Below are 27,933 nucleotides of genomic sequence, written 5' to 3' on the forward strand. Positions count from 1 at the left end.
GGATGTTATAAATATTGTGTAAACTTCAAGTATTACACAGAAACAGGGATGTACTTTAAAGCAGTATAAACAGTTAAAACTAAGTTTATTTCATAAATGCCAGCAATTACAGAATAAAAAAAGAAGCTAAACTCAGCAATGAAAGCTTTAAATTGACTCAAATAGCATAGAGCACTTTTAAATATCACACCAAATGCACTTATATTATTTATTTCATATTAATATTGTTTTGTGTGCCATGGTGTTTTATAGATATAGGCTTTTAGTACGTGTTTAGTGTCTGAGACTGATTGTTAGACTGCCAGCTAGGTCTGTACAGTGAAAAGAAGACAGAGTTCATAAGCCCTTCATACGTGTACATAGCCTCTATTAACAGCAAGACTATTGCAATGCCTGCACATGGCACACCATAGTAAACTAGGCTCCTTGATGTCCCAGGCTAAACTGCAGTAGATTATGACCAGACCTGGCGTATCAACCTTGGCAGACAGCTTCATCTCGGAGAAAGAAAACTGATTTTAAACCGTCAAGAGGTCAATTAGAAACTACTGGGCTATTTTCTCCTAGTCAAAATAGACTAGTCCATACAGCCTGTGTATGGTAAGAGAAATACCACCAAGCTATACTGCCTAACTATTTTTTGACTTTTTAGTCAAAAGCTAGGCCTCCCACCAAAAACTGTGGTTGGCGTAAGGAAATAGGATCAATAAAACTCTCACAAAAACCAAAACAAATTGACTAGTCTACCATTAGATTCAAGAAAGGGTAGTGTGTCCCTCGTAAGCAAAGCACGGGATCTTGCCTGACCCCTAATGAAAATAGGCAAAGGGATACTTTGACAGAGAAGAGCATGACAAAAGAAGTGAGCTCTAAATTTTAGAGTAGGCACTATTAATGTAGACAACTTGACAGGTAGAGGAAGAGAAATACTGTGATAGATAGATAGATAGATAGATAGATAGATAGATAGATAGATAGATAGATAGATAGATAGATAGATAGATAGATAGATAGATAGATAGATAGATAGATAGATAGATAGATAGATAGATAGATAGATAGATAGATAGATAGATAGATAGATAGATAGATAGATAGATAGATAGATACTTTATTAATCCCAAGGGGAAATTCACATAATCCAGCAGCAGTATACTGATACAAAGAAACAATATTAAATTAAATAGTAATTAAAAATGAAAAAAATAAAAATAAAATTAATGTTAGCATTTACTCCTCCGGGTGGAATTGAAGAGTTGGATAGTGTGGGGGAGGAACGATCTCCTCAATCTGTCAGTGGAACAGGACAGTGACAAAAGTCTGTCACTGAAGCTACTCCTCTGCCTGGAGATGACACTGTTCAGTGGATGCAGTGGATTATTCATAATTGACAGGAGTTTGCTTAATGCCGGTGATGGAGTGAAGGGAAACAGGAGTGTTGTATATGAAGGAGAAAAGGTGGAAGGGCGACAAAGCAAGAGAAATAGGAGCAGATTATAGAATATTGTATAGCGAAGCAAAGGAATAAAAAAAGGCTTGGAGAAGATTTAGTAGTATCAAGCAAAGTGAAGGAAAATTTGGTAGGTGTAGGGAGGACAAGTGACAGAATAATGACCAAGTGTGGGTAAAGTACTAGTAAACATCCCCAACCCCTAACAGACAAAGAGAGAGTGGTGGAATGGAGTGGTACAAGCAGCACTGCTGGCTAAAAAGGACCCAAAGAGAACATGGGGAAAACAGGAATGGAAAAAGACAGTACGAAAATAAGAGAATAAATAAGGATAAAAGAAGAGCAGTAGCAACAACAAAAGAGCAAGCACTGGATGAGGTATGCAGGGAACTGGATAGCCAGAAGGGGGAGAAAGTGATATTAAGAAGATTGAAAGTTGCTTGTGCAACTAAAGATCTTACCCATTTCAAAGGGATAAAGAATTAATGAGTTGTACCAAGAAATATGTATTCAAAAAAGGAAAGGTGGAAAACATACTTTGAGAATCTGTTGAATGAGGAAAATTCAAGGGCAATATTTGAAGATGGCAAATGTGGGTATAACAACATGGAATATAATGAAGATGTAAAACAGGCACAGGAAAGAAAGAAGAATGGAAAGGCACATGAGATAGAGATAGATAGATTAATCCCAAGGGGAAACTCACATACTCCAGCAGCAGCATACTGATAAAAACACAACAGTCTGATCGAACATCTGCAACATCTTATTGCAGATGTTGAAGGGCGCCAGCCTTCTAAGGAAGTATAGTCGGCTCTGTCCTCTCTTGAACAGAGCATCAGCATTGGCAGTCCAGTCCAATTTATCATCCAGCTGCGCTTCCAGGTATTTATAGGTCTGCACCCTCTGCACACAGTCAACACTGAAGATCACAGGGTCCATGAGGGGCCTGGGCCTCCTAAAATTCACCACCAGCTCCTTGGTTTTGCTGGTGTTCAGGTGTAAGTGGTTTGAGTCGCACCATTTAACAAAGTCCTTGATTATCTTCCTATACTCCTCCTCCTGCCCACTCCTGATGCAGCCCATGATAGCAGTGTCCACAGCGAACTTTTGCACGTGGCAGGACTACGAGTCGTATTGGAAGTCTGATGTATATAGGCTGAACAGGACCGGAAAAAGTACAGTCCCCTGCGGCACTCCTGTGCTGCTGACCACAATGTCAGACCTGCATTTCCCGAGACGCACATTCTGAGGTCTGTCTATAAGATAATCCACGATCCATGCCACCAGGTATGAATCTACTCCCATCTCTGTGAGGTTGTCCCTAAGAAGCAAAGGTTGGATGGTGTTGAAGGCGCTAGAGAAGTCCAGAAACATAATTCTTACAGCACCACTGCCTCTGTCCAAGTGGGAGAGGGATCGGTGTAGCATGTAGATGATGGCATCCTCCGCACCATACTTCTCCTGGTATGCGAACTGCAGAGGGTTGAGTGCATGGCAGACCTGTGGCCTCAGGTGGTGAAGCGGCAGCCGCTCCATGGTCTTCATCATACATTGACGTCAGAGCGACAGGCCGGAAGTCATTCAGCTCACTAGGACGTGATACCTTTGGGACTGGGGTGATGAAAGATGGGACACCGTTAGAAGCATGGAAGAGTCTGGAAGGGTAAGGAAAGATCTATTGTGTAGAGAAAATGTCAAAGCACTGGAGAAGCAGTGTGATTATGCCTATATAAAGGAGAAGGGAGACATCCAGGATCTAGAAATTATAGGAGTAAAAATCTGATGTCACATATTTGAAATTTTTGGGATAAATTGTTGATAAAAAGCTGAGAAGAGAGACCAAGATGCGGAAGAGCAGTTTGGATTTATTCCAGGAAAAGGTACATGAGATGCAATGTTCACCTTGGAACAGATTGTGGAAAAATATTGTATGGGCGCCGTTCTCATCCCTACCACCTTCGCCGTCACTTCCTTTACCTCTTCATAACTTAAATCATTCTTGAGGCAGATTGAAGACTTAAGTGCCAGCTTAAGTGAAAAATGAAGGAAAACAAACTAAGTAATCGCAACACAAACACTGACTTAATCAGTTTTAACACGAAAAGATGCCGACAAAAGAAGGGAAGAAGCGGCCCACTAAGGTGGAGAAAAGCAGAGCTGGTCAGGAAGCAGCAAGCGTGTCAACCTCTGAGCAAATGAATGCTAAACGTACAAAGAAAGAGTAGGAAAACTAGGAATGTTTAAGTAAAGTATATTCACTGCACGTTATTGTGCAGTGCGATGTTACTGGTCTCACATAAAATGGTATGTCCTCTTTAACAGAAATCAGCATCTTTGACACTTAAACCAGATGTGTGGACATACTAAAGATTCAAATGGTGCATCAGTAAAGAACAACTGGATAAAAGCAAAGCCATATGTAAGCTGTGCAACTCAGATGTCATTATGTTTGTTGTGTTACAACAATAATTATCAGTCAACATAAGTAGAGCCTAAACAATCCACGCCATCTCCAGTGTATAGCTCTAAGCTTCTGTTTAATTTGTCTCCTGCCCAAAAAATAACAATCTATAATGGTTTTTATCTCTAAAGATAAGAGACCCTGCAACATTGTTGAAAATGAGGGAACATCCATGGCAGCAGATTCCAACGTGACAATCACACATCAAAAAGGACTGGGCACCCATGGCAGATGTGTTGCAGACAAGCATGCTACATGCCAGCCACATTGGGAGTAACCTCACTGCCTATATGCAGAACTGCTGAGATGGCTGGATGTTCCAAAAACCTTTCTTGCATTTCCAGTGCGCTGTTGTATTGCGTGACCACATCAATAACAAGTTTGTATGCTGGAAAGTTCCATAAACAATGCTTTTCTTTAAGCGTGTAGGTAGCTGTACTGCTACTGTGGAAAAAGTTTACAATGCACCTCACCTGGCAAAGCAAGCGGGCAATCGGAATTATTACAGCAGCCTGCAAGCAAAGCAGCTGATTTGAAGTAGCTCCATAATAGCAGCATTATTGGTCACGATGGCCAGTTATTTTTCGTTTGTGTTCCATTCATTCCATGCTGCTGTCAACAAGCATCAGCTCTAGATCCTCATTTTAAAATGCCTGCTTTTGTCTGAGGAGGAACTGTGATGACACATTTTCAAGACTGATTAACGTGACTGCTACAAGTGAGCAACTGAAGAATTATATTCCTGCTGTACAGTATCTTTAATTTTAACTAATTCAAGGTTATTTTAAATATCCAATAGGGAAATAAATCTGGCTAAGAGTTTAGTTGAAGGGTGTCTACATGGAGATTCATAACATACAAATAGGTTACTGAGTAACATTTATTATTTAAGAAGCAATATTTGATTATTTTATAATATTCTTTGTAAGATAATGTAGATGTTTTATAATGTAGATGCCACCACATCTACCCCCCAACCCCCAACAATACATGTGAACTCTGATGTGGTGATATGTGCATTAGTTAAATTATGGTGAATTTTGTGCTGTGAAATTTTTTTTTTTTTTTTAAAGAGCAGTGAAATTTTGTTCTACATCTTCCAAATACCGATGTTAATTACGAATTACTAATCAAGTATTTCTTCTTAAATGTAATTCCATGTTTATGTATATGTTATGATGTCATTACACAGACACCCTTCAAATAAAGTGTTACTCAAATCTGTCACATTATATTAATGTTGTCTATGTATGGTTAAGTTTTCTCTAAAAAGTCCAGCACTTAAAATATATTAGTGCACACTAATTCAATCAAGATAAAATCAGCATCAAATCAAATTGGGGCATTGTGAATTGGAATTGGGGTATTAGTGCTGATACCGAGCTGTAGCATGTACAGAGAAGAGGGAGTAACAATGTGTGGGGAAGAATCTTAGATATGGAGGCGTCAAGACAGAGAAGAGGATAACCAAAGACAAAGTGGATGGATTATGTTAAGGGGCATCTATGTGAGAAAGGGGTATCAAGCGAGGAAGCGTACAACAGATGAGAACGAAGGAGGCTGGTCAAAAATAGCGACTCCCATATGAAGGTGAGAATGCTTTAGATGAAGAAGACTGTTTTGTACAATTCTCAGATCATAAACTGTATACAGACACATTTTTGCATTTACCATAAATTACTCTGAATGAGCACAATCAAATGTTAGTGTTTTGCCATCATATTTTTAAAATTCCATTCAAACTAAATTGTTTCTAAAATGTGAATGAATTGTAAAAGTATATATAAAGTTAACATTCTGTCACTCTCCACCAGGACTTTAAGTAAGCAATATGTGATAATGCATGGTCTCTAGCTTGATTTCAAGTCTCTTTCATTATTTTTTCCTACTATATATAGCCTTCAGTAGCAGCTGGCCTGCTCACCTCAGCGTTGCACTGGGAATTGCGAGTAGACTTGGGCAGACAGCTCAAGTTCCCAGACCACGTTACACCAACATCTTTGAGGCCACACGTGGTGTTAACATCCATCCATCCATTATCCAACCCGCTATATCATCTGCCTCTTCAAAGCAGGTGCTTATAGTGGAGTTGACAGTCCCTTGGGAGGACTGCATTGAAGAGGCTAACAAATAAAAGTGGTCCAAATACCATGAGCTGGTGGAGCAGTGCCGAAGTGGTGGCTGGAATGTTTGTTGCAAGCCCACTGAGGTTAGGTGTAGAGGCTTTGCTGGCTGCTCTTTATGCAAGGTCCACACCCTGCTTGGCATCACAGGAACTACAAAAAGGAGACCTATAAAGTTCACCATATGGGCTGTACAGAGGACCTCCAGGTGGCTTTGGATCAAGAGGTCTGAATGGTAGGCTATTGCTGCTGGGACACAATCTAGGGCCTGTTCATCCCTGGCTGGGTCACCTGAGTGAGAGTGTCTGATGTTGCGAGACCAGAAACATCCCATGACCTCAGGAAACATCACTAATGTTTCCCAGGGCATGCATCTTTGGATGTATCTTTAAACTAGTCTAAATGTCCAATGAGCAGGTACTGCAGTGTTTTGGCCTCACAGTGTTTTAATTCTAGCTTCGGTTTTGGCCAGGATTCTTCATTAAGCTTTCACTGTATGCCATACTCATATTAGCTTTTAGTGATTCCGTTTTTCTTCTGCAGCCCGAAAACATGCTGTTTGTGGATGCAAGACTAGGATAAAGGTTTGGTTTGGTTTATGTGATTGTCTAGTGACAAAGTGTAACCATGTTTAGGCTTAATTCCTGCCTTCCACTCATTCCAACTGGTATAAACCACAACTTCCAGTAATCACACTATTTGCTCAGATTAGTCTTTTTGAATTACCATTGCATTGTGTCTACTATTTTATTGTTGTATTTAAATTTAAACTTGCTGTTGTATATTAGGAAAGAGATATTTAAGTTTAGGCTAGAGAGATAGGAATGCCTTTAGTGTTTCTTAAACTATGGGTGGCGACCCAAGGACATATTTCTGATGCGTTGGCACATGATTGTGTAGTAAACTTAGCAGAGCTCATCCATGCATAAATTCTGTGGTGAGTGAGATTACCACCCTCTATTTATTGTACCATTTACTGCTGTAGTAAGCGATCCATGACTATAAACATAGCTCACAGAGAGCTTTCATTCCTATAATCCAAAAATATAATAAATAGTACCCACAAACCACCACTCTAAAATCAAACTGAGATGACTGACAAAGACACATATAAGAAAGGGGGAAGAGAGAAGGTAATGACACAGGCAAGCTTATTTGAAATGTTAAATAGGTGGAGTGCAGCACAAAGATATAACACATTTTAGGGGATTGTTAGGAATGAGTCAATAAGCTGGAAGTATATATAGTGCCATGAAAGTGTTGTGCACTACATTCCATTACAGTGACCATGGACAACTGGTTGGGGGCTCGTCACGTGTTTGCTGTTACGGCATATGCTGAATTTAAATCTGTAAGAGGTGCAAAGAACATTTCGTATTAAGTTTAATGTGTCTCAGCAAGGAAGAATTCCGTCTTGTAACAGTGTTTAAAAGCGTCACAATAAAATCAAATCTATAGGTATTGTGAATGAACTGAACTGTAAGAACATCAGAAAAATCAAAACAAACTGTAGAGAGGACACGGTCAGTCAGTAGCATTAAACCTTTCAATTGAACTATTCATCAAATTCTTCATCAAGATTTATCCTATCACCTCTATAAAATACAAAGTGCACATGTTTTTTTAATAAATCAGCTATGTGACTTAACTATGTATTCACTTTATTGAATTGTTAGCTCAAAAGTGGAAGAAACTGAACAATTTGCAAACTTATTTAGAAAACTATATTGTTAATGGGGGCGGCACGGTGGCGCAGTGGTAGCGCTGCTGCCTCGCAGTTAGGAGACCTGGGTTCGCTTCCCGGGTCCTCCCTGCATGGAGTTTGCATGTTCTCCCCGTGCCTGCGTGGGTTTCCTCCGGGCACTCCGGTTTCCTCCCACAATCCAAAGACATGCAGGTTAGGTGGATTGGCAATTCTAAATTGTCCCGTGTGTGTGCTTGGTGTGTGTGTCCTGCGGTGGGTTGGCACCCTGCCCAGGATTGGTTCCTGCCTTGTGCCCTGTGTTGGCTGGGATTGGCTCCAGCAGACCCCCGTGACCCTGTATTCGGATTCAGCGGGTTAGACGATGGATGGATGGATATTGTTAATGGTGAAGATCATTATTTTAAAAACAATTTCTTATGACAAGATAGATAAACTGTTTATTATTTTTTTATTCCTTATCTGGCACCATGAGTCTGGTGACTACGTTAAGTGACAATTCATACTGTTCTCTCAAAAAATCATCATATCCTTGCGCCACGGCCATTATAAAGAATTCATTTCTCTAAGCTTTGACAAAGCTTACATTAATTATTTACAATGGCAGAGATATGCCTTTGAAATCTATTCTGTTTTGTATGATAACTATTGTTTATTAACAATGTTTTTTTTTTCTTTACAGTTTTCTCTTTCAGTAATAGGTGGAAAATATCCTTGAATAGAAACAAAAACATGTACTTTTTTATTATATGTGCCATTGTTATTTGTCTGTGTTTGACTCTGCTGTCATTATGGTATTAGTATTACAGTATACCGATTTTCGTGTTTGGTCCTCAGATTAAAAAGTTAAAGAACCCCATCTTTAAAATTTCTGAATAAATGATGGCATTATGTTTTGCTTTTTGAGCAGTGGCAATTGGAGATTAAAATTAAAATGCCACATTACTTAATTTAAAAAAATATTTAAAAAAATTCAAAAACACAACAATGGTTACACAGTGGTGTCATAAGGTGAGCACCATTTTAAGTACATAGCTGTGGTACAATTGTTGACTTTTATTTAGAAAATAAGTGCACAGATTTGTTAAGTGACTTGCCGAGAGTCAAAACATTTAGCGGTATTTAGGTACTCAACCACTAGCTTTGTGAATCGAAAGAGGCAACAAGAATAATTTGGTGGACTTTAAAAACAATTATTTATGCCCTTAAGAAAACGTTTAAAATCTCAGTATTTGTCACACCTTAAAACGTTTAGATGACAGCACCATTTGCAACTCATTAAGCAGTGTGTTACAGTGTGTGTCACCACCAATTAGAAAGTTATTTTTTTTCAAGTAGACATTCATCACTTCCCACTATCAATTCACACGATTGTTAAACACCATTCCCTCTTGCTACCATCCATCCATTATCCAACCCACTATATCCTGACTACAGGGTCACGGGGGTCTGCTGGAGCCAATCCCAGCCAACATAGGGTGCAAGGCAGGAAACAAACCCCGGGCAGGGCGCCGGCCCACCTCTTGCTACCAGTGTTTCAATTTTAGCAAATTTTTCTTCTCATATTGTACTTTAGGGGCAGCAGTAGCTCAGTCGGTAGAGCGGGTGGTTCCAGCAATCGGAGGGTCGCAGGTTCGATCCTGGCTCCCGGCATGAGAATGCAGCTGTTGTGTCCTTGGGCAAGACACTTAACCTACCTTGCCTGCTGGTGGTGGTCGGAAGGATTGGTGGCGCCAGTGTTCGGCAGCCTCACTTCTGTCAGTGTGCCCCAGGGCAGCTGTGGCTACATAGTAGCTTATCATCACCAGCGTATGAATGTGTGTGTGAATGGGTGAATGACTGTTGTGTTGTAAAGCGCCTAGGGGGGTTCTTGAACTCTAGTTAGGCGCTATATCAAATACAGGCCATTTTACCATTCCCTTCTCCTTCAACTTCTAGACTTTCAACCCTTGTACATACTATCTCTTACCTTCTTCATGACTCTGACTAGAAGATCTCCTACAACCAATAAATGTTGTGATACACAATCTTGTCCAGAAATCGCCCTCACATTTTTTAACCATGTCCCAATTAATGTTCCTCTCCAGCGTCAGATTCATATGTCACCAACTTGATTTCTTTTCTTAAACCATGTGCTGCACACAATTATTTCCATTGCATCACCAGACTAAAGAATCTTCTTAACCATGACATTCTTTGTACTGAAGTAAACACCAATGGACCTCCTTATAAATACTGAGCACTAGCCTCAGCATGCCCCTTACAGTCACCACTCATTACAATTTTCAAAGGTATCCCCAGATCTATACATTCATAGATTTGTTTCAAAACTTATGTTTTCTCCTGCAAACCTGCTGAGCATATGCAAATACAATATATTTTATACAGTATATCACCATCTTTACCCTCCCCACTTTGACCACCCATTTTAAAGTCAGCAGTAAAACAACCCAATACTGTACAGTAGAACCTCGGTTCACGACCATAATTTGTTCCAAAACGCTGGTCGTAAACCGATTTGGTCGTGAACCGAATCAATTTCCCCCCATATGATTGTATGTAAATACAATTAATCCGTTCCAGACCATATGAACTGTATGTAAATATATATATTTTTTAAGTTTTTAAGCACAAATATAGTTAATTAAACAATAGAATGCACAGCGTAATAGTAAACTAATGTAAAAACATTGAATAACACTAAGAAAACCTTGAACAACAGAGAAAACTAACATTGCAGTAGTTCGCACTATAGCGCTACCAACCGCTGGCTAAAAGCACTTTTTTTAATGAGTTTTAAGCACAGGGAAAAAAATGAACATTTGAAAAAATCCGTAATTTAATAAACCACCAAGAAAAATAACATTGCCACAATGCACGAACCGATCGCTGGAAACAGAAGTGAAAACAAAATCAAGCCCAGTGAATTCTTTAACTGCCTTCCTACCTTAATGCATCCAGCTCTCTCTCGCGCTGCCTGTGTGTCTGCATCTCGCGCTGCCTCTGTGTGTGTTTGTGCGCTTGCTGCCTGTGTGTGTGTGTGTGTCGCACTCTCTCGCTCTCTCTCTTGCTCGCTGCACAGGAAATGCACATGGAGAGGCTGAACATGTACAAACCGAAAAGGGAAACTGGCTTGTTTGTAAGCCGAGTGTGTGGTCGTTACCCGAGGCAAAAGTTAGGCAAACTTTTTGATCGTAAACCGAGACGTTCGTGAACCGAGGTTCCACTGTATCTTCTTATATAATATGCTACCATAGCTGTCCATTTGTCTGTTCAGGATTTTAAATCACCTGTAGCTCGCAAATTGTTTGACCAATTGACCTGATATTTGGTATACATATACTATGTGACGTCTACTATCGGCTTTCAGGGCGATTATTGACCTCCAAGGTTATTCCTCTTTTTGTTTTTATTTTATTTTATTGTAGAATCAACTTTTGGCAGCAGCCAGCATGGCGGCCGTGCAGCGCATGGGTACAGGCACCTTTCTCATCAATACCACCTTCGCTATCACTTCCCCTACCCTCTTCATATCTCAAATCATTCTTGAAGCATATTGAAGACTTAAGTGCAACTCTTATCTTTGCAGCACACAATTTTCAAGGCTGAAGCCCTTTCTGATGGCAACATCCCTCTGATGCCTTTCACAACATGCAAGCGGACGAAGGAATGCATTCTAACCCGAAATCACAGAACAGCAGAAATTTTTTGTGTTTAAAAAAAAAGGGATAGCCGACACACAAGGAAACATGGTGGTGGAGTGCGGAGGCAGAGACGTTAATTGAGGAAAAGGGGAGATTCTATAAAGAGTAGCAGAAAACAAGGACAGAAGGTTACAGGATGATCTGTAAGTAAGCAAAGTGAAATGCAAGAAAGGCAGTCGTAATGGCGCAAAAAGATTTGTGAGTTTGTGAATCGCAGAGTAAGGAGGGAAAGAAAAATGTGTCCAGGATCAAAAAGCAGATAGCAAAATAAAGATGGGATGTAGCAGGTATGAACTGCTTGAAAAACGCTGATGAGAACTTTTTGATTGAATTAAGCAATCAAGCAGTTGCAGCAGGTAATGATGGTGATTGACAGAGTGATAGAGAAAACAGTTCAGGATCAAGTGAAAATCAGTACAATTTTTTACATTCTTGGGAAAGGAAAAAAAAAAACAAACAATTGTGATCTTTTTGTATTGGGCAAATGCAGAAAAAAGTATCAGCCCAAAGGAATACAACTGCATTATGCATTTGGAGATCTAAAGAAGACGTCTGACAGGGAGAAACTAGTAATGTTTGCACACAGCACTTATTACAAATGTTTAGATTTACTTCCTGCTTTATAAATGTAAACCCATGCTATGAAGTTAAGCTTGGATCTACTGTACACCCTTTCAAAATGTCTTGAGCGCACATTGAGTTATGATAGTGATACAACTCCATACATGTACAGTATATGAATACTTTGATGAAAATTAAAATGCTCAACGACAATCACTTTTTCCTAACTTCAATATAGGAAATAAAAACAACTTGAACCAGGTTTTTTAATACAAACATGATAGTTAAAGGATGATGGTAAGAGGAAATAGATTTAACTATTATGTCACTTTATCTCTCTGGGAATCAGCACCTTATGGAGGTGGAGTGGTTTGAGTGCCACTGTGGTCCTGGGAGCTATGTTGCCCAAAGCTGAAGCTCCTAGAAGGCCTCCCAAGGTAAATTTGTCCCAAGAGAAAGGTGAGACAAAGATCAAATCACAGCCCCTATTGATGTAGCTGCACAATTTTAAAAAGAGTACCTCCACCTGGCATGGAGTTACCGGGGCCTATGCCAGGAGTTAGTCCTGAGTACCCACAGATGAATGCCTGGTGGCTGAACCTGCCATGGGGTCCAGTTGTGCATGGCACAAAAAATAACCTACTGTGGGCCCACCACCAACAAAAAGAATAGGGGCCTGGTGCAATGTGACTTGCACGGCGGTCAAAGGCAAAAGTCTTGGCTGACTGGAATCCAGGCACGTACAATGACTCTTGGGACATGGAATGTTTTACCTTTCTTGAGAGGAAGGAGCTGCAGTTTGGTGGGTGAGGTACAGATATAGTTGGGCTCACATCCACCCACTTGCTTAGTTCTGGAATCAAACCGATCAAAATACGCAAAACTTTCCTGTACTCTGAGGTTGCCCTGGGGTAAAGGCATCCAGCGAGACTGGGCTTCATATTGAGCCCCTGCCAGGTGCATGCCATGTTGGAGTATGTCCCAGAGAACAAAAGGGCTGCATCTGTGCGGCTAAAGGTTGCGGAAGGGAAGACTGATTGCTGTATGTGGTTATGTACCAAGTGAACCATACCTTCTTGGAATGTCTGGAGGGTATCCTGAAAAGGTCCCAACCAGGAACTCCATAGTTCTGTTGAGCGACAATGGAGACACCTGGAGGCTTGATTGGGAGTAACATCCTGTCTGATCTAAATCTAAACTGAATTTTGATATTGGACTTCTTTGCGAGGCATGGTTTGTCCATAGTAAGTACCATGTTCGAACATACAGTAAGGTGGCTCATAAGTGTACTTGTTACCAGAGCACCTTATACCAAAGATCTATGATCAATTTTACTCTTGTGTTGTCAGATTTGTGGCCTTATGTTCTGAACCACTAGGGTGAAGAGAGGGGCACAGCTGCCAACTAATTATCACCTGGGGCCTAATGTATAAATGGTGCGTAAGCACAAAAATGTTGAGTAAGCCCGTTTCCATGCTCACGTTGCGATGTATAAAACCTAAATTTGCCGTAAAGCCACGCACATTTTCACACCAGCTAAATGCTTGGCACATGCAAGTTCTCCGCTCAGTTTTGCAAATTGGCGGCACCCAGCATCAAAGAAGTGCTTTTGTTCCCGTGTAGTTTCCCTTTTTTTTTTAGACCCACATCCCTGACGCGGCTTTATGAAATACACTGAAATTAACCGCATATTGTTTATTAGTTTAGGGCATCTGATTGTAATTAACCTGTAACAATATAATGGTCCACGGAATGGCCAAACTATTCCAAACACCATAGCTGCTTTAGCGTTGTTCCATTCAATGCACCACTTAGAATATTTATCCCACTGTATCTGAGTGTGGAATCACAGCTCTACAGCAGCTGATCGGAAAGAGAATTATCGGTATACAGCAACAAGTACACACTGCCTCAGCCAATCGCTATTTGAACTGCTCTCATACGACAAACACTTCAGAGCCTTTCCTGTATGGACCTCGCGATTCAGAAACAGTTTCATCCCAAGAACTATAAAAGCACTCAATCAGTGCATCAACTGCTCCTTACTAGTACAATTACCTCACTGTAAACTTGCGATACAGTTATAATATTGCACAACCTGCGGCACTTTATAAAGCGCGTATTAACATATAATGACAATATCATTTTTGAGATAAAATGCAGCAAAATAGGTTTATTATATTATACAGATAAAATGGCAACATCACTTAAATAATCTATATTGTTATTAATTAAACATGTGAGGACATGGTGTCGCAGCGCTAGCTAGTTCAGGGATTGTTCCTGCCTCGCACTGTATTCTTGCTGGGGCTGGCGCAACACTGCATGGATAGATGGATATCTTTGATATCTGACAACTTCTTTTTTATTTCAGGCACTGTGCGACTTTGTAGACTTGAGCTTTCGAGTTTCTCCGACATTCTATGTCACTCGATCAACTTCCTTTTGTTGTTTATACCAATGTTTAAACCAACAAATAGTAAGTTTTTCCTTGCCTCCACTTGGTATTCGCTGAAATTCTTCTATTTTCCCCCGTGTTTTTGCCATTGTCTTTTCACAGAACACTGAGCTTAAGGGCTATTTATATTGATTTCCATATTCAAAGAGGCGTAATTTTGGGAAGAGCTGGGGAGTGGGTCCAGGCGCGTGCACGTACGTTGCTTTTCACGCTGACAGGAATTTATGTAGCGGAAGAACGTGGAAATTGGCGAAAGCACAGATATATGCATCCAGGTTTTTTTGTGCGTACGCACATTTCCACTTTTGTCCGTACACGTTGTTTTACTGTGAATTCTATGCACAGCATTATGCATGAGGCCCCTGGTGGGAGCTGGGTCAGACAATGGGGGAGGCACCTGAACAGAACTAGAATGGCCAAGTGAGTAGTGAGGGTGGACTGGAAATGTTGAGGCCCCTGTTCAGAAGACTTTCAACTGTCACCCCTGAAAAAGCTTTTCCTGATTTCCAGGGTAGGCCAGGAACATAGAGTTCCTTGCTCAAAGCCTACATTGTGGAAGTGGCTGCCAATAGCTGCGGCCTGAAAGCCATACGCGCCTCCCGGGGCTGCAACCCAAGGACCCAATGGTGGACACCAGAAGTGAGAGAGACCATCAGGCTAAAGAAGGAGGCCTTCTGTGTATGATTAACATGGGAGACTCTCAAAGTAGCAGAGGGGTACCGATATGCCTAAAAAGACTGTGGTCTCGGTGATCAACAAAGCAAAAATTTGGGTATGGGAGGATTTTGAACAGACCATGAACTACCAATTGGGCTCAAAAATGTTCTGCCAAATAATCAGATGACTCAGTAGCAAAAATGTGGGTTGTCCTCTCCCAGTGGGAGGAGAGTCACTGCTTTATGTGGAGGAGCTTACACACCTTGGGTGATGTTCATGAGTGAGGGGAAAGGGATGAGGACTTCGACAGGTGGATTGGGGCAGCTAGCACAGTTATGCTGTCAATGCACCAATCTGTAGTGGTGAAGAAGGCAGAAGGCAAAGCTCGATGTACATCCCTACCCTCACCTATGGTCATGAGCTTTAGAAAATGACCAAAAGGAGGAGACCACAGGTACCACTGGGTGAAATGACCTTCCCTTGCAAGGTGTCTGGGCTCTATCTTAGAGACAGGGTGAGAAGCACAGGCATCCGGGAGAGGCTCGTAGTAGAACCATTGATCCTCCTCATTGAAAGAAGTAAATTGCGGTGGCTTGGACATTTGATATAAATGTCTCTTGGATATTTCCCTGCATAATATTTTACAGGCACAACCAGCTGGGAGGTGACTGAGGATTATATCTTCTAGACGGTCTGGGAACACACTGGGATCCCAGAATATGAGTTGAAAAGAGTGAATGGGGAATGGGACATATGGGCCTCACTTTCTTTGGAAACCTGGTGTTGGATAAGCAGAGAAAAATGAATGAATTAATATGTCACTCTGTTCATGGATTTATTGAGTTAACAAGTCTTGTTAAAATTCTCTTCCACAGAAACTACAGGTATACACACTCTGTAAACCTGCACACCTAGCTTTAATTGCACAATGGATAACTAATATTTGACCCTACTCAAATATATACTGTATATATAGTAGTTGTAAAACCTAGCTTCTCAAAATTAAAAAAAAAATAATACAGTACTTATTTTTCTATACCAATACCTATAATAATATCCATGCATCAAACCAATAAATCATACTAAGCAATATTTCAAATTAAAATGACATCATCCACAAATCTCAAAACACCTGACACAAGCATGCAACATATTACTTAATATACTAATATTTGATATAGTTATACCTTTTAAAGACCATTACAAGCTGCCAATCAAAGCTTACCTGCCCGTCTGAATCAAAGGCTAAGCAGGCTACTCCATGGGTATGAACATCTTTTAGAATTGAGATTGTCTGCACATTGTAGGAATCCCAAACACAGATATATGGGTCTTTTCCAACTTGTCCAGTGGCAACTTGAGTTTTATCGGGATGTAAAGCAAGGCTGAAAACAAAGTAACATCTCTGTTAAACTAACTAGAAATATGAAAATATTATTACACAGCATGCACTCATGCACACAACACGTTAAACTCACACATGTAGAAAGAAGTAAACTTACTTTGAAAATTAAAAAATTAAATCTACTGAACTTGAATAGTAAAGTAAAATAAACCTGTGCCATTTTCCATACAATAACAAAATGTGTTAAAAAAATTATAAACTTAATAGATTAACTGTAAATAAATAACAATCTACAAGTAAATCTAGACCTTTTATTAGAAAAAAAAATAAAATGTGTTAGGTGGACAAACATCAATAGAATTTTTACTCTTCAAAAAATGTAATATGAAGTGAACTGAATTAATTCAAGTTGCCATAAAGTCATTACACTTAAAAAGGACTACAGAAGAAAAGCAAATCATGTTAGTATGAGAAAAGTTATTATATGGACAAATGGTTTTAAATATTAATAGTTTATTTTGGAAATCCCTTATCAAAACCAATACAGGTGTAAAATCTGGACCACTTTCAGAATACCTCACACATAACACACTACTGTACTGTTAAATTGAGACGTGGCTGTTTTTGAACACATGCATTACAGCACAGAGAATGAAACAGCTGAATATTTACATTAGAAGTGCAGAACATAGTGTTTTGAAAATATTTAGCAGTGCTAAATATTCAAAGAAGACAGAATACATGTGTGTAAATGAGAGGGAGGTCAGTGGAATGGTGAGGATGCAGGGAGTAGAGTTGGCGAAGGTGGACGAGTTTAAATACTTGGGATCAACAGTACAGATTAATGGGGATTGTGGAAGAGAGGTGGAAACGAGAGTGCAGGCAGGGTGGAATGGGTGGAGAAGTGTGTCAGGAGTGATTTGTGACAGACGAGTATCAGCAAGAGTGAAAGGGAAGGTCTACAGGACGGTAGTGAGAACAGCTATGTTATATGGGTTGGAGATGGTGGCACTGACCAGAAAGCAGGAGACAGAGCTGGAGGTGGCAGAGTTAAAGATGCTAAGATTTGCATTGGGTGGGATGAGGATGGACAGGATTAGAAATGAGGACATTAGAGGGTCAGCTCAAGTTGGACGGTTGGGAGACGAAATCAGAGAGGCGAAATTGCATTGGTTTGGACATGTGCAGAGGAGAGATGCTGGGTATATTGGGTGAAGGGTGCTAAGGATAGAGCTGCCAGGGAAGAGGAAAAGAAGAAGGTCTAAGCGAAGGTTTATGGATGTGGTGAGAGAGGACATGCAGGTGATGGGGGTAACAGAGCAAGATGCAGAGGACAGAAAAGATATGGAAGAAGATGATCCGCTGTGGCGACCCCTAACGGGAGCAGCCGAAAGAAGAAGAAGAAGAAGAAATATTCAAAGAACAAGAACAAGTAAGTTATGCATAAAGTGTGTTTACCAGGCCTTATGTGACAGGCACAGCCTTTTGAATGATATACTACAGGCCAATGAAACATAACCTCATTTAGTTAACGGTGAACATAATGCATGTAGGACCTATACAACAGTAAAACCCTGATAATGTTTCACCCTAGATCCTCAGATCCTCCACAGGTCAGCTTACTCTTGAATTCACAGATATTTTCAGGGTCCTGTTTATCAAAGTTTTGTCTTTAAATAATTCACTCTACTGATGTTAACTCAAGGGAAAACCAATGCAACATAATATGACTGATTACAGCCTGTTGGCACTCAAATCTTTGGCAAAGAAATTCTTACTAGGATACTGTTGTTTGATGCACTGATAATCTATACTGTTCTTAAATACATAATTACTTCTGTTTTGTTGCATTTTTAATGACAGAACCACTTAAAACTTTTGCTGCATGAAGGCTTTGCGTTTTGAATTTTTTTTGTTGCTTCTAATTTTGCTTTAATGTAATTGAGCTTGTTGTCTTGTATTGGGTAATGCCAGGTTAGCCTCTATTTGCCCACGGTCCTCAAATCTGGAATAAAAGGGTTCAGTAAACAGGTGGATGGATGAATGGATTATTAAGAACGACATCATATTGCAATATTTGATTCTAAAGTCAAAAGTCTTGTTCATTGAACACACAAATGCACAATTCGAGACAATGACAGGGTTATGCCAAAAAAGTCTGCAGACTCAAGGAAAACCATTACAATACGCAACAAATGGGCCCATTTTACCTCTTTCAAAGGATGCAAAGGATTGCATTAATTGATTGTGTAAAGTTTCAGTGCACCATGAAAATATTATCAATTTTCATGATATTTTAAATGTTAGTTTCACAATATGGTCATTATTAAACAGGAAACATTAATTGTGTTATAAGGAGCCATACTGAGTCCTGTATTGTACCATATTAACATACTTCTTCTTCTTTCGGCTGCTCTCGTTATGTGTTGCCACAGCAGATCATCTTCTTCCATATCTTCCTGTCCTCGTCATCTTGTTCTGTCACACCCGTCACCTGCATGTCCTCTCTCACCACATCCATAAACCTTCTCTTAGGCCTTCCTCTTTTCCTCTTGCCTGGCAGCTCTATCCTTAGCATCCTTCTCCCAATATACCCAGCATCTCTCCACTGCACATGTCCAAACCAATGCAATCTCGCCTCTCTGACTTTGACCCTCTAATGTCCTCATTTCTAATCCTGTCGATCCTCGTCTCACCCAATGCAAATCTTGGCATCTTTAACTCTGTTACCACCAGCTCTGTCTCCTACTTTCATACAATAGTTTTTTTTTTATTTTCTGTTTTTCTTTATGTTAAGCCATTGAATAGGCAACACGTTTAAAATTATGTTCAAAGTCTGTTCAGATCATTATTTTGGCATTAAAAGAGTAAAATCTCACAGTTGCAAAGGCGATCCTGGAAACAGAAAGAGCAAGGCAACAGTCAAATCTCACTGGACAGTCAGTCCTTTGCACAGCAAGAAGAAACAGTGACATGCAGACACCTTTACAAAAGACAAATGACATGACAGAATTCCCTTAGACCAGAGAGGGAAGGTATAATCAATAAAGCCAAGCAAAGAAAATGAAACCAGCAAATCTCCACACAAAAGGACCAAAGACAGGGATCAAGCAAAGGGTAAACAAACAGGCAGCAGCAAAGCTACCTAAAGGATCACTTTGTCATTCAAGAAGTTAATCTGTTTTTTTAAAGTGATATCTCTTTATGAACAGAAAGTACAGCATAAGCATAGCATAAAATAATTTATTCTAAGCCCAAATCTCGATGTGTTTGTATATCTGAGCCTGCTACAATATTACGGAATACAACAAAGCTAATTTATACAATAAATCTGCATGAAAAGTACCCATTTGGAAATAAACAGAAACTTCACCTGGCTCGTGACTTCAGAAAATTATAGCAAGCATATTTATACAACATTACAACTAGCATTAAATGCTAGTTCAGGGATAATATACGTCTTTAATTATAGTTATTTGCTAATGTCAGAGTTTAATTCAAGCAATTTTGAAAGCCTTAATGAACAGTAAAAGGGAGAAAGAAACTTCATTTAAATAGCAGCTTTTTTCGTGGACAGTGTTTTGCTTGTAAAGAGAATCTTTGTTCATGGTTTACCACTGTTATTTAGGCTGGTTATCTCACATCCCACACCTGCCAGGCACAGTGAAAGGATGCAGTCTGTGATTTAGTTAATGAGGTATTAAAGCCAAGCTTCACAGTGAAATGGCAGATGATGAATCTAAATAGGACACATTAAGGCTAGTAGTCATTTGTGTTCCGTTTTTGACTAATAATCTATTTGTAAAGAACAGACACTGAACATTTCAATATTAGATCTTAATTTTTCAGTTTGTAACTCGGATCCTTTTTCCACTATCTACTACGTCACATTTGTATTTTAATTCTTCAGTTTATTTTTAATTGTCTTTTGTTCAGGAAGTATCTATGTCAAACAATCCATTTTCTGAACCTCTTTTCAACATTACAGGATAGCACAGAGCCAAGACCCATTCCTGCAACACTGGGTGCAATGCAAAATGCAATCATCTTTAAAAGGTTATCAAATCCCTAAGGAACACATGAAACGTACACACAACACATCATTATGATTAGAAGTACCCACAATGGTATGTGTTTTTCTCCATGCAAATTCTACAGAACTGAATTTTACTAGATTTAATCTTTTAACACACTTGACTTAAATGGTCTCGGGTTCAAGGAGAGAAGTAGTGGTAAGTGGTGGGAGTCAGCATACATAACAACAGATATCTGCATGGAAATAACACTCCAAAATAAAAAAAAAAAAAAGCGCCTACGTTTTGGTAACTCGCGTTTGCATATCTCTAGACACATTTTGCTTGTTCTCAGTTATTTAATTCCTCAAAGCTCTGAAGTGGAACAATGTAAAAAATTCTGTACAAGATGTGCACATTTGTCACAAGCATTAATTTACTTACCAATCACGGTAAAGAAAAGTGGAAATTGTGTCTTGAATATGTACTGAAAATTAAAGCATGTGTTCATGTCAAATGTGAATGTCTACACTGCAAACTTTACATTTAGAAAGCATCTAACCTTAGGGAGTTAATCCATGTTACCCTCATCTCGGAATTTGTTTTTCACTGGATACACGCTTTTCTAAGTAAATCTCAAAGACCTACCAATTTAAAATGAGTGGCAATTCAAAATTAGTCCAATATAAGTTAATGTGCCCAATGATGGACTGATATCACATCAAAGGCAGGCTCCACCATAAGCTTCACTATACTTATGTGCCGTCAGCTGCTGTTAGTGCCTATAAAGATGGAAGGGACAGAAGTTACAACTGTGGTGAATACTGTACATGGAAGAATATAGCACATCTTTTGGGGGACTGTCATCAGCTGATTTGCATCAAAATCCCCTTTGTATGGTATGACACCTATAATACTGTGTCTAAGATGTATACGTCACGAAGGATAAATATCTGTCATTTCCTCGGTTGTTGGGTTTGGACTTTATATATTTAGCTAGCAGACCACATGCGCTTCGCTGCAGTCGCTGTAGTTGGAATAATTATGTACCTACATGCGACTTATAGAGCTTCTTTATATACAACATTTTTGGTTTGTCCTCCTGGAGCCAAAATATATAAATTTTCTCTATGACTAATTCGTGAACATGCTACATAAAAAATAGAAACGGGAAAAACGGCAACACCGCGTCTACTAAACACTAAGAAACACTAAGTAGAAACACTAAAGAAAAAAATAATATTCAGTAAGTATTGTGTCTAGTAAACAGTAAATCAGTAAAGGAGAGAAGACTAAACACTAAGGAAAAAAGAACGGCAAGACCGCGTCAGCTGCGGAGCTCAGCTCGGAGTGAAATGAAGTGAATGAAATGAGGTGAATGGGAGGGAAGATGATCACGTGACTCCCGCCTTAACTCTCCATCCCTACACAAACACACAAACACAGTCTCTCGGATCCCAACTCTCCTTTATATGTATAGATTTATACCATTCTTGACTTTGACTTGACTTTTTTTCCCAGATATTAAAAACTGCATATGTTTGTGAAGTTTGAAAGAGGTGGTTCTCTTGCAGAGGTGCCACAGTTAAAAGCTTCTCCATCTTAAAATGCTTTCTACATTGGTTCCATATTCTAAGTGAGTGAAGCACAATTGGGTTATTAGTATATTGCTGATAACTTGCATTAATTGAGGCACAGAGCAGGGAATATAAAGTAGAAGTAGTGCAGGATTTTATTTCTATTGCGGACCAAGCCTGTGTTTGTTCTTTTATTTGGGTCCAGGTTTTTATAGTTTGTATATTTGCTGCCCAGTAATAAAACTGGAAGTTAGGTAGAGCAATGCCACCTTCTGCCTTTTGTCTTTGTAGGGTCGCTCTTTGGATACATGGATGTTTTGAGTTCCAAATAAATGAGGTTATTGCTGAATCTAATTGCTTAAAAAATGATTTATTGATGTAAATTGGGATGTTTTGAAATAAAAAGGAGCTTAGGAAGAATATTCATCTTAACAGTGTTAATTCTTCCAGCTAGAGTGAGATGAAGGGTTGACCATCTATACAAGTCTTGCTTAATTTTTTCCATGCAGACGGCGAAATTTTGTTGATAAAGTGTTTAATGTTTACTTGTGATGTTTACCCCGAGGTATTTAAAATATTCTGCAATGATAAAAGGTAGGGTATCTAATCTAATATTATATGCTTGAGAATTCACTGGAAAGAGTACACTTTTATTCAGATTAATTCTGAGACCAGAGATCTTTTGAAATTTTGTAAGTGCTGTTAGGATTGCAGGCATAGTATTTTGTGGATCTGATACATACAGTACCATATCATCTGCATATAGAGAAATTTTCTGTTCCAGTCGTTCTGTGATAATCCCCTTTATCTGATCAGTATTTCGACAGTGAACTGCCAGTGGCGAGTCTGGGTTTCTAGCTCATTGAACAGCAACATGTAAACTGAATGATTTTATTTTTCTTTGGTTATATTCTTGAATAAAAGTGCACGTTTATATTGACATTTGGACTAAAGTCTTCACACATTATATACTTCACGTCATAAGTATAACATGGAAAAAGCTTCTGTTTTAGGTATGTGTTCAGCAATTCTTGCCTCACATTTCATGTCATCCTACACTTCCACAGATCTTTGTAGACATGAAATCTATCTATTCCAAATAACGATATATTATTTACCCTATACAACTCCAGGCATATCACACCATGATAAAGAGACCTGAGCTGGGAGAAGTTTGCGACTGACTTGAGCTCTATTGGGTGTGGATGGGATAGCAGGCTGCTTGCTGCTTGTGCTGATTGACACATTTGCAAAACAAAAGACACTGATAAGGAGAGGTACGAAGGAAGTTAAGGTGGCCCGGTATTACAAGTTTTTTCGTAGGCTTCAGGGATTCTAGTTTTAAGGGGTACTTTACACAGCAAACAAAACAACAATATAGAATCAAACAAACTCATGAATAAAATACTATTTAAAATTACATTTAATTGATGTCCAGATCCTGCAAAGAGGTTTAAAATACCTGATATCAACAATAGAGAAAAACGTGACTATTAACAAATACATCTTTTGAAACATTGTTTAATGTAGCAAGATAAAATTAATGACAACAAACTAAAGTATAGTAGAACTGGTTTAGGAGAATTGATGTACAAAGAGCACCTCTACATCCTCTATTTAAATGTAATAATTGAGGGATACTAACACAGAGAAGAGAGTTTAAGACAGGCAATAAAAACTATACATAAATACCAAAATTACAAAGTAAATAGTAAAAAATGCAAAGAGCCTTAAATATCTTACAATCTAATCCACACAGGTTCTGTAAGTTGATTTTTCATGTAAATATTGCCACCTTATGATTCAGACACATGTACCTACAAGTTTTGTTCACTTAAGTTCCCATTTAACAATTATGGTTTATTATTTTTGGACATAAACAATATCCAAAATGAGACCAAGTCATATTTAACTCTTCTATATTCACATGCACAAAATGTGTAATTTAGTCCAAGATAACTCATCTGTAGATAATGGCAATACAACTTTCTTAAACTGCAATTATTCCTTGGAGGCCAGATTTTTTTTGGAGGTTTGAAAAAAAAATATATAGATGTGCATTTTATCAGCACTATAGTAACGCATCATGGTCTAGTAACGCATCATGGTCTAACTAAAAGGTCTGGACAAAGTGGGATAAACACAAATAACTCAATAGCTATTTCAAGGTGCTCCAACACTCTGATATAGCCGTGTTCTTCAGAGTCTTTAAATGTGGCTTTACTAAATACTGTCTAACAGCATTAACCAGTAAGACTTTCTATATTAGCAATCTTATTAGTGATAGGAATAAATATGAAACATTTTGTTCATTTGATTTGCCAAGGTAAAGAAGACGGTGGTTTAGTTAATTTTCTAGAGCTGATTAAACTGTAAAGCTGCCAGTTTATGTATCATGCTGTAGATATTCAAGGAGTGAGGCAGTCTTATAGTGACCGTTTTTTAGACCCTCTAAATATAATGCGAGGAATTCTCAGACTTAGTATCTATATTATTAACTAACTACAATAGGTTCTTAATTGTGGGGGATTTCAATATTCATGTTGACATTCAGTATGACTCTAAAGCAAGAGAATTTATTAACTTACTGGACTCTTTTAATAATAGCCAGCACTTCAGCCAGCCTACACGGAAGAGAGGACAGACCCTGGACTTAGTCATTTTTAAAAGGATTGAAAGTTGATGCGAGGCAGGTTGGTATCGGTATACTTGACCATTTCTGCATTCTTTTTAACATAGAAATACTCACAAGTAAAACTAATGAGCAACATATTGTTAAACATTATTTTCATACATTCACAGTAAGTCCTAGCTTTCTAATATTCTGAATAATCAGTCCTAATTTAGTGCTTGTCTTATCACAGTCAGCAGTGCTATCAGTAAAAAGGATTTTTTTTTCTAAGGTGAAAGCTGTAGCCTACACAGTGGCCACTGGAAAAAAAAAGTTAAGAAATCCTATAGCACTAAAATACTTTTAAAAAGCCATAGAGTGTCAGATCTTAAGAGGAAATACTGAGGGCTGAGTGTAAATGGAGGTAAACTGTAAATGCGGTTTCACTTTGGTGACGGAGTCGCTTTCTTTCAGCTTCATGCTGTAGCCTCATACATCTTGCTTCTTCCGACTCGTTAACTTGGGGCTGCCTTGACGGCTCTTTAAGCTTCATGCTGTAGCCTCGCCACTTCCGGGCCGGACAGACAGACACACACACACTTCCACACGTAGATGTTTATATATAAGATAATGCTGGAAATCTAAGAATTTTATTCTCAGCAATTGATCGTCTTCTAAACACTCCTGGAATATTTCAAGCCAAACTTGAGGCTTTTACCGCATTTTTAAAAACACAAAATAAACATCTTCTTATATAATACACTACCGTGGTTGTCCATTTGTCTGTCCAGGATCTTAAATCATGTGTAGCTCGCAAAACCGTTAGACCTATCGACCTGAAATTTGGTACACATATACCACGTGATGGGCGGCACGGTGGCGCAGTGGTAGCGCTGCTGCCTCGCAGTTAGGAGACCTGGGTTCGCTTCCCGGGTCCTCCCTGCGTGGAGTTTGCATGTTCTCCCCGTGTCTGCGTGGGTTTCCTCCGGTGCTCCGGTTTCCTCCCACAATCCGAAGACATGCAGGTTAGGTGGATTGGCGATTCTAAATTGGCCCTAGTGTGTGCTTGGTGTGTTTGTGTGTGTCCTGCGGTGGGTTGGCACCCTGCCCAGGATTGGTTCCTGCCTTGTGCCCTGTGTTGGCTGGGATTGGCTCCGGCAGACCCCCCGTGACCCTGTATTCGGATTCAGCGGGTTAGATGATGGATGGATGGATGGATATACCACGTGATGTCTACTATCTGCTTTTGGGGTGATGGTTGACCTCCAAGGTTGTTCCTCTTTTTATTTTTCTTTTATTTTATTGTAGAATCAACTCTCAGCAGCAGCCAGTAGGGCAGCCATGCAGTGCATGTGTATGGGCGCCATTCTCATCCCTACCACCTTTGCTGTTACTTGCCCTACCTCTTCATATCTTAAATTACTCTTCAGGCAGATTGAAGACTTAAGTGCCAGCTTAAGTGAAAAATTAAGGAAAACGTATTAAGTAATTGCAACACAAACACTTGACTTAATCAGTTTTAACGCGAAAAGATGCCAACGAAAGAAAAGAAGAAGCGGGCCGCTAGGGTGGAGAAAAGAAGAGCTGCTCAGGAAGGAGCAAGCGCATCAACCTCTGAGCAAACAAATGATAAAAGTACAGGGAGAATAAGAAAACTATGAATGCTCAAGTCAAGTGTATTCACTGCACATTATTGTGCAGTGTGCCGTTACTGGTTACAAATAATATAATACAGCCCTCCAAAGACAAAATCAGGTTGAACCTCAGCATACTCTTTTTAAAGAATTAAATTCCTTCACTGCAATAGGTTTTCCTGAACTCTGTAGAATCATTTCTCAACTAAAACCTTTTGTCCTTGACCCATTTTCAACAGAATTTTTCAAAGAAATCTCAGATGTGCTAATTGATAGTGAACTCATCCTTAGACACTGGGGTCTTCCCAGGTTGACAAAAGACTGTAGTAGTTAAACCCCTGCTTAAGAAAATAATCTTGACAAGACTTCTGTACTTGACAACTTTAGACCTACCAGTATTTCTAACCTGCCTTTTTTAAGTAAAATTTTAGAAAAAGTGTTTTTCAGCAATTAAATGAATATTTAAGTAAGCATTCTATTCTTGATAAGTGTCAGCCAGGTCTTAGAACAAATCATAGAACAGAAACTACACTGCTTAAAGTAGTAAATGATGAGTACTTGAGACAGAAGCTACGTGTCTGCTCTTGTTCTACTAGACCCGAGTGCAGCATTTGATGCCATAGACCATAATGTTCTAATAAATTTGCCTTATTCAGTGGGTGGGCCTCTCAAGCAGTGCCTTAAACTGGTTTCAGTCGTATTTAACAGGTAGAATATTCTTTTTTAGAGGAGAGCCATTTTATTGTATATAGCATACTACAAGGATCTTTTCTGGGTCCTCTTTTATTAACAATCCATATGCCCCTATCAGCCCAGATTATTTCAAAACACAAGGTGAAGTACCATACAGGTAGGTATGCAGATGACACGCAGCTTTATGTATCTATTGCCCTAATGCTCTGTTCTCTCTGACTCAGTGTCTGTTTCATATTTTTTGAATGGATTAGGAGGAATTTCCTCAAACTTGATCCCTTAAAATTAAAAGTCAATGCAGAAGCAAAGAATTTATGTGTAATAATGGATGCTTAAAAGCTTTAAATCACACAGTAACCATATTGCTAAGACTACATTTGTCCATTTAAGGAACAATGCAAAAGTTAGGCCTCTTAAAAATCTGCAAGATGCTGAGAAATTAATTTACACCTTTGTTTTTACGGAGTTAGATTACTGTAATGCACTCCTAACTAGTCTACTTAAGAAACACATCAATCTGTTGCACTTAGTCCAGAATGCAGAAGCAAGAAAATATGAGCACATCTTATCAGTTTTAGAATTGTTACATTGGTGTCTTTTAGAATTGACTTTAAAATTACTACCAAATGGTATATAAAACTTTAAATAATCTTGCTCCCTCCTATATTTTAAAGTGCCTATCCCCCTAAATTCCAAGTCGTAACCATAGACCTTTCAATAGCAGTCAGATTATTATCCCAACATTCAAGCATAAAAGAAGTGGTAAAGCAGACTTCTGCTGTTATGCACCAAAACTCTGGAATATTCTACCAATAGAGATATGCCAGGCTAATACAGTTGATCATTTTAATAAACTCATAAAATTCCACTTTTTTTAAATTTGGCCTTCTCGTAACTACAATTTAACTCTACCCTTAATACACTAGATATGCATAAAATGA

General features: G+C 39.1%; 1 protein-coding gene across 7 annotated transcripts in view; it reads right to left on the reverse strand.

Annotated features, from left to right (window-relative positions):
- LOC120516269 (echinoderm microtubule-associated protein-like 6) overlaps positions 1 to 27,933 on the reverse strand; it is a 347,341-nt gene that overhangs the window by 244,190 nt on the left and 75,218 nt on the right. For all 7 annotated transcript variants that reach the window (XM_039737818.1, XM_039737817.1, XM_039737816.1 and 4 more), the window contains exon 2: positions 16,345 to 16,504. In XM_039737818.1, the coding sequence (XP_039593752.1) occupies positions 16,345 to 16,504 (160 nt within the window). The remainder of the gene's footprint in view (positions 1 to 16,344; positions 16,505 to 27,933) is intronic.

Source organism: Polypterus senegalus, chromosome 16 (assembly GCF_016835505.1).
Source record: "Polypterus senegalus isolate Bchr_013 chromosome 16, ASM1683550v1, whole genome shotgun sequence".
Classification (NCBI taxonomy): Eukaryota; Metazoa; Chordata; class Cladistia; order Polypteriformes; family Polypteridae; genus Polypterus; species Polypterus senegalus.